The sequence below is a fragment of the Anopheles aquasalis genome, chromosome 2, assembly GCF_943734665.1.
Source record: "Anopheles aquasalis chromosome 2, idAnoAquaMG_Q_19, whole genome shotgun sequence".
In the NCBI taxonomy this organism is placed as follows: Eukaryota; Metazoa; Arthropoda; class Insecta; order Diptera; family Culicidae; genus Anopheles; species Anopheles aquasalis.
This window is the reverse complement of record NC_064877.1, coordinates 13,825,001-13,833,046: the sequence shown is the minus strand read 5'-3', so window position 1 is coordinate 13,833,046 and position 8,046 is coordinate 13,825,001. Positions and strand designations below refer to the sequence as shown.

General features: G+C 48.6%; 2 protein-coding genes across 2 annotated transcripts in view; one reads left to right on the top strand and one right to left on the bottom strand.

The window, feature by feature from the left end:
• The first annotated feature begins 2,385 nt into the window (after positions 1–2,385).
• On the top strand, positions 2,386–7,081 carry LOC126569886 (phytanoyl-CoA dioxygenase domain-containing protein 1). Its single transcript, XM_050227285.1, has 3 exons — positions 2,386–2,756; positions 5,705–6,261; positions 6,341–7,081. The coding sequence occupies exons 1-3, from the start codon at positions 2,733–2,735 to the stop codon at positions 6,621–6,623; spliced, it is 864 nt and encodes a 287-aa protein (XP_050083242.1). The 5' UTR covers positions 2,386–2,732; the 3' UTR covers positions 6,624–7,081.
• A 332-nt stretch (positions 7,082–7,413) lies between these two features.
• The window catches only part of LOC126569889 (omega-amidase NIT2-like), a 972-nt gene continuing 339 nt past the window's right edge, over positions 7,414–8,046 (bottom strand). Inside the window, exon 1 of the mRNA XM_050227289.1 lies at positions 7,414–8,046. This exon is cut by the window's right edge and continues 339 nt beyond it. Within this exon, the coding sequence (XP_050083246.1) occupies positions 7,498–8,046 (549 nt within the window). The 3' untranslated portion in view covers positions 7,414–7,497.

Sequence of the window (8,046 nt, the reverse complement as noted above, 5' to 3'; positions counted from 1 at the left end):
CCATCACACCATCATCAAAAGAAGGCCTTAAAGGGGCGCAAAGAAGAGAGAATGATACGTGTCCGAGAGCTTAAATGCAACCGAAGCAAAACAATGTAAATTCTATGCAACACTAGTGTTTCTGGTTCTTCGTACGGTTTAAGAACATTAATCGAAATAAAACGCAAGCCCTTCGCAATGACGAGAACGCTTTCGATTGGCAGGACAAACATAGTAGCCGGTGATGAAAACTGAAATTACAAACCCGGAATAGGAACGTACGTTGTTGCCCTGTTTGGCGACGGTTCGTCATGCTTCGGTCGCCTTGATGTCTAGAAAACTTTTCAATCCGTTTCATTGTTACGATCGCCACCGAGATCGCTTTATAGCCACATGGGTTGTGGCATGGGTCTTTGCGGCACCACGACACCACTATCGTATGTGTGACTGTGTGGTGGCGATGAAGCGATGAAGCAAAGAAGAGAAGAAAAGGGGAAAAAAATCGGAAACCGTTGTCTAAAATTAGTCTCATCCGGTCTTGCTCTACCCCTTTCCACCCGATAGTTCATGCGACCACCCTGACCTCCCTTCTTTCTAGTCCGAAAGATTCTCCACCATGCAACAGTAACATTACCTTCAACTATCCTTACCGGTGGACGGGTGTAGAAGAAGGGAGAGGTTCCCCTGTCGTGACCCACCCATTCGGTGGCTGATCTACCGTCACTCTTCAGAAGAGAGGGGTTGGGTTTTGCGGTAAAAAATGTAGGACAATCGTCCCACGTCTTCGTCGGTGGTGCGATGTGATGATGATGATGATCGTGACGATCACTCTTCGTCATCTGGGCGCGCCTAGTGTTTACTCCGTGCCGGTGGGAGGACGGATACGCTTTTACTAGTTCCCACCACGGAGGGGGGGAGGTTTCGGATCGCAGAAAATCGATTAATGCCAGCGATGTCGCGGATGATGAACATGTCGATGAGCTTGTGACAAATTTAGCTGGAATTGTTTTTTGTTTGTTTTCGTGGGCTTTAGAGCTGCGTATGAGGAACGCAGCGATTTTGCGGGCATTTTTTCCGGAATTTGATTCTAATTGAAACCGTAATCGATGTGACATTAGACTGGAAAAGCCTCGGGTAAATGTAATTGGGTTAAGTTTTTTGCCTAAAGGTTGATCAACTACCATCCCTGTTGATTATATGGTTTATCAAACTAGGCTCGTTCTATGTGCTACAACAAGAAAATAACACGGCTTATATATTAAATTTAAAATGGCTTAGTCCACAGCGATCTAAAAAAAAATACAAAAGTCGATCCACTGAATCAATATAAAAATTATTTAAATACTGCGGGGTGAAACCATGAGAGGAATTTCATCAACACGTTTGTAATCATCTACTTGAATTTTTTAAACATCCAATCCGCCGTTGAAACGAAAACTCCTGTAGTTTCATTGTATTAGGTATTTATTAATATAGCACGCATTGCTAATATAAAAAAGCTTCGCTAAACTTTCCCATGTACGAACACATTTTCTGGTAACCCTATCAAGAGCGGCTTCGAAGTCATCCGCCTGAGGTTCTCACGAGATCGGGGTCGTGATCGTGATCACGATCATTCAAGAGTATTTGATCGCGTATTTAATAAAATTCCAGGACTGAGGAGTAACCATGATATTCATTTGAATCATAAAGAACACTGTATTACACCAGAGAAGAACAAAATTATTCAAAACCAGGATGTAACAACATGCTTAGTAGTTCAAAATTTATCGTTCTGTTTCTATTGAATATTTTAACACAATTTTCAAACAACAGTTCTTTTATGACTAAATAATAATTGTAGCGTTTTGCATAGTAGAATATGAATTATATCAACTCCATCACACGATCTACAGATTCCTGAAGATCTTCCCAATGTAAACAAATGGTAGCTCACAAGATTTTACAGTTTCTCTCTCGGTTTCACTTGAATTCATTCACGATTTTCTTCAAGAAGAGAGCAAAAAACTAAAAAGAGAGCTACCACTACACAGTGGATGCACTCCGATGCGATCGTTCCGTTGTCTTAAGGTTTATGTTAATTACGGCAGTTAGTCGACACCCAGGCGATGTCTGCTTCTTTAAATTAAGAAAAGTTTACTATTTAACCAACACTAATAGAACCAATTAAAGCATAACCATGATGTCTTATGTTCCACTTTCGTTATTAAGATACATCATTTCAAAATTGGTCAATAAACATGAAACATAAAGAATAAAAGATGACTAAAAATCGAATAATCTTTCACGACAACCGATTTTGTTGCCACCTCGAAACGACAAGCATCTAGTGTGCCGCGACCCAAAGAGAGTGAGCGGCACGTGCACGCTTCCGTTGGGAACATAAAACGAAACGGCCAAGCGTCGCCACTCTCAATCGATCTACTACGCTCAACAACACATCATCCGAGTCCGGCCGCTCCTACCAACGCTCTGTCGTCGTTGTGATTTGTGATTACGTCGTGCTTCCAGTGGTTGCGCCCAGGCCCAGCATCAGTCTCGGTGACTCGGTGCCGCTGTTTACAAACCTCAAGTGCGATAAGATAGAAACATTTCTCGAAGCTCTCGACCATTCGACAGCTCCAGGAACGGCGTGATTAACTGAGCCGCCAGTGCGCCAGTCTTGTGCTGTGGCTTATCTTGTTCTTATCACCCGAGAAAAAGGCCCCGTCTGTCGTGAAGCAGAACTTGTCCAAAACTTCACCAGATCGAGAATGAGAAACCGACTGATTGATCAGGTAAGAACGGTAGCAAGGTAGCAAGGTCCGGTCATAGGGGCTACAGGCCATTATACCTAAAATTAGAAGTGCCGTGTGCAATTTCCTACCAACCTAAGGGGTTTTTTGGGGGAAAGAATATTTGTTGCATTAGTAAGACGCGCCGCGCCGTGGTGTTGGCGCAGCATCGTTAAAGCTACCTAGTCGCCCCTCTCCACCCCACCAATTCGTGAAGCGTGGGTGGAATTAATAACAATTTGAACTGCGACTTCCCGATCTCGCCTCAAGCGAACGCACCACGCGGTTCACGTTCTTCCCGGTTTCGGCTTCTTGTTTCCCCAAAAATTTCCCGGACCGGACCCCCGGACTCCCGATGATGTCGGTGGACGTTGCAAGGAGAACGTGCTAAAATTAGGTGCGCCGGTTGGTCGCTCGAAAACGGTAAACGGCATCGCACACCGGCCCGACCGACACATCATTTCGCGCAACCAACTCCGCTCCGAGTGAAATCCGAGGATCACACCTCAGCGCAGGGAGGCAGGAAAACGACCCCAAACGAAATCCACTTCCAGTGACATAACCTCACCCACTGCCAGGTCAGACCACCGCGTATGATGGGTGGAATTTCCTTTTTCGGCAGTGACCGCATCAGCTGAGATTGGCCGGCCGGCTGGTGTGTAGTAAGAGCGTGGCCGTATAAGGCAACGACGGCCGGCTGACCGACCTTCGGTTCCACCGGTTGCTCTCTCTCTCTCTCTCTCCCTGCCTCCCCTTTTATGAGTCGTGGCCGGAGTGCGTTAATCATAATTGAATTTTAATGAAGCACCATGCGGCCGTTCCTTGGCTTGGCTAGCACAACAGCACGCGGTAACGGTTTCCGCGCTTTCAAGCACTCCCGGCGCCCCTTTTATGCCGCGCACAATACAATCAGCATCACGTCGCGCGATTCATTATCGCCGCAGCTTTCCAATGGAGAGCGAATGGAAAAAGCGAGGGAAACACAGAGGGGGATAGAGAGAGAGAGAGAGGAAAGTGGATCATTGATGCCGATCTCTGATGCCGTTGTTGTCGGAAGACAACAACAACCGCAATCACGCACCACCCGGCGATCGGTCCAAAGACAATCGCCACCTCCCCCCCCCCCCCCCCCTGGATACGGTGCGTGGTGTAAACACCGACAGGGAGAGACGGGGGAAAGATCAGAGTAAAGGATCGCAGGAGCAGGTTCCACATGCGTGCCGCACTTCACGCACTGGCACGCTTTCCGTTTGGCCATCGCGTTCGGTTGCGGTGACCGCTTTGTTCATGCGCAAAAGCGTACGCACGCGATCGCTCGCGGAAACATCGCTATATAGGTGTAGGCGTCAAGGAGAAGCAAAACATACGATCGTGTTAGCCATTCTCCACCCGCTGTACACAATTGGTAGCTTCCGGGGAGGAGGTGGCGATGGAGTTCAATCCAATAAAGAGCACTTGGGAGGTCTCTAGCAACATCTGGATCCACTAACCGTGCACGATCTTGTCATCGTCTTCGCGAAGACGTTCGCGGTGCTAAGGAGCGGTGATTAGTGACGTGGAGTAGCAAATGGAGGAAATGCTCATCAGCATCGGCCACCAGGCTAGCCATTTTGAATCGTGTGTTTATGGAGCTGAAGATCGCCATTAAATGGAACGACTCCCGGGGAGCATAGTTACTCATTCTATTTTATTGCAAAGATATTCAGTTAGAAAACCATGGAAAAAGTCGCTTGCATATCATACAAATTAGTTCATATTTTTAAGTTGCAATTCATATTGTCTTTCGGTGAGATTAAGTTAAGAGTAAGAGTCAGTAGTCACTGATCTTGCAAAACCACAGATATTGCAGCATAGATCAAATGATCACACTCGCTTTTGCACAGAAATGGTACGATCTTTAACCGTGGCCTTAGTCATAATACTTAACATACCAAGAAGTATAAATGGATCCAGATTATTGGTTTACGGTAAAGTGCCCACTGCCCAGACTACGATCGGAATACGATCGCCTTGACTCATCTGGCAGAATAAGTGTATGTTCGGGTGAGCAGCAGCACAAAGTAAAGGATGAGTAATGCTCCTCTCGAAGCTGCTTCGCTCGTCCGTCCGTCCGTCCGTCCGTTAGTCATTCGCAACCGTGACATTCACCCCGCGCTTGGTCGACTCACTAAATTCGGCGATTGCTAACCAAACCAAAGGGCGGCTTGCAAACTCTCGGTTGCTTTCGGTCCCCGGCATCACACAAGACATGTGAAGAGTGGCGTCCGTCGTCTTCGTCATCGTCGAAACGCGCCGTGTACATAAATGGCAAACTCCCGCGGATCAGCCGGACCGACTTGTGGCATCAATGGCATGCCACTGTCCGCGCGCTCTCTCTCGCTGTCTTGTCGTTCACGTTTATGTCGTTTTTAATTATAAACTCAAAATATGAAACATACGCAACGCGATGCACCTCGCTCTGTTCGCAATGATGCAACTCGAACTCGGTTCTCTCGGTGATCGCGGATCGAGAGCTGAAGAGAGGACACTTCAGAGGCAGCGTGATGAGGAGCGTATGTTCCTTCCTTCTTCCTTTTTATTTTTAACCCACTCAACCGTGGCCGCCTGACTTTCGCCTTAAGGTCCGCCGCGTTTGTTTTGGTTTTTGTTCCACCCCCCCAAAACGACTGTCCCCGATTTGTGCGTTCGTCGTCGAGCGTCGGTTTTCGCTACAGCATGCTCGGCTACAGGGCGTATACGATGCTCTCCGCATAGGCCACCGATAAATCCATATGTTCGTATTCTTAGCTCACTCGCGTGACCAGCGGGTGATTGCGCACCCACCCCGTCAAACGATTGGAATGCCAAGAATGCCGTCGTGCTTCAGGACGCGCAGATGCTAATATGTGTTCTCTCTCTCTCTCTCTCTCTCTCTATCTTATCCTTATCCTCTACCTTATCTCGCCATTAAGGTCCGTGAGGATGGGTTCGCGGTGATCGATGATTTTCTGACACCGGAAGAAGTGAGCGAGCTGCTGCAGGTGGGCCAGAACCTGCACAAGGATGCACCGAAGGAGGAGCGCAAAGTGTTCAGCGCGAATGCCGCTGGCAAGTCAGCGCAGAGCAAGGAGCAGTACTTTCTGGAGAGTGCCGATAAGGTGCGTTACTTCTTCGAGGAGGGTGCAATCGGTGAGAACGGTGAACTGCTCGTCGATCCGGCCATTTCACTGAACAAGGTAGGCCATGCACTGCACAGTGAGCATCCGGCCTTCCAGGAGGTCACTTTCTCGAACCGGGTGAAGGAAGTGTGCTGGCAGCTTGGCTTCCGGCGGCCTGCGGTCGCCCAGAGTATGTATATCTTCAAGAATCCTGGTATTGGCGGTGAGGTGAAGCCACATCAGGACGCTACCTACCTGTACACCGAACCGAGCACAACGGTTGGTTTCTGGATACCGCTCGAGGACGCAACGCTACAAAACGGATGCTTGCATTTTATCAAGGGTTCACACAAGAGTGGCGTACATCGACGGTAAGCATCATGCACGTGCCGAATGGTAGCTAGTCACTTGAAATTCATATTTATTTGTTTAATTTTGTCCCTTTGGCAGATGGATCCGCAACACTGATACGTCCTCCGACGAGCTGCTGATCTACGATCGACCGGCCCCACTGTACCCGCAGTCTAACTTTGTGGCGGTTCCGGTAAAGGCCGGTTCGTGCGTACTCATCCACAGCCAGGTCGTGCACCGGAGCGATGCGAACAAGTCTGACCGCAGCCGGCACGCGTACACCTTCCACGTGATCGAAACCGAAGACTGTGACTATTCCAAGGAGAACTGGCTCCAGCCGACCGAGGATCATCCGTTTCCGGTACTGTACGAGCGGGATTAAATCCCCCCCGGGGGGGAGGTGGCCCCCCATGCGTGTGATAAGCTTTAGTGTGCCGCACTTCTTCACTCTCTCTTTCCTGTCCCCTTTGTCTATTTACCTCGATTTAAGAGATTATGCTGTAAAACGTGCAACAAGCCGGGCATCTCGCTCCTCTCGCACGGTCTTCGATCGATAAAGGGATGACTAGTAGCCGCGCGGACGGCTCTATTTCCTCCCTTTAGTTCCATTATGCTACCCATGAATTAAAGATATGCTCCCGCCCGTGCCATAGATGTGTTTATACGTACACATACACATATATATATATATACCGTGCGTCTGATGCACCTTCCCCCAAAGTACGCCACAGGTGCAATCGAATGCGATCGACCATTTACCGAGTGTGCTAAGGTGCAACATACATGATTGTATAAAAAAAAATCAAAGCAAATGAAACAATAAAAAAGGACTGAACGAAACAGAGTTCCACTCACTTACAACTTCGTGATCGCCACCCCTCATTTGAAGGTGATAGGCAGGGGTTTCGCTTTTCCTGAACGGCGCTTCACTCACCGGTGGTCATGGTCACGACGCGTAATTACTATTCCGTGATCGCTGAAGGGGAAAAATCCACCAAGCGTCCACGGAAAGAGCGACCGATCGCGACCAATACGATGCACTACAGACATGCGTCTTCCTAGTTTTGTTTTTTTGTTGCATCTTCTTTTTTTGTCATTCCTGATTTAATGGGCCAGTGGATCATCATCTGCAAGGAAACTCATTATTCAACGCATTTTCCACACTTTCCGTGTCGGTTTTTTATGCTTTTTATTCGTTTTGCTTCGATAGTTGAAAGGCTCAGCAATCCGACCGCCTCCCAGAAGCCCAACGCACATCATTTCTTCAACTTTAGCTCGTACACATCAGCCCGCTTCTGACTCAGCACTGGAATCTGTCGCTTAATTTGCTCACACACGCTTAGATCGATATCGGTGATCAACATCTCCTGCTCTTCCTTAGCACGGCACAGTACTCTTCCCCAGGGATCGCACAGCAACGTGTAGCCGTAGGCGACGTACTCGGTCGTTGGATCCCGTGCTGGGGACACTAGCGCCACGAACATTTGATTGTCCAGGGCACGGGACCTTCCGAGCAGATCCCAGTGCAACGGTCCCGTGTACGGATCGAAAGCCGATGGAAAGATCATCATATCACAACCGAGCTGCCGATAACAGGCCGTCAGCTCGGCGAACCGCTTATCCCAGCAGATCCCGAGCCCAATCTTGAGCGAATCGATCGTGAACGTTGCCAACCCCTCGCCAGGGCTCAAAACGGATGACTCACGGAACGTACACTTCCCCGGGATGTCCATGTCGAACAGGTGCATCTTGCGGTACTTGCACAGCAGTTGCCCCTGGGGTCCAAACACCGGTGCCGTGTTGTA

Bases quoted from the DNA above. Each gene is read 5' to 3' on its own strand.
- LOC126569886 (XM_050227285.1), top strand. From the start codon at position 2,733: ATGAGAAACCGACTGATTGATCAG. The intron at 2,757-5,704 runs GTAAGAACGGTA...CTCGCCATTAAG, and splicing joins GAAACCGACTGATTGATCAG to GTCCGTGAGGATGGGTTCGC. The intron at 6,262-6,340 runs GTAAGCATCATG...TCCCTTTGGCAG, and splicing joins AAGAGTGGCGTACATCGACG to ATGGATCCGCAACACTGATA.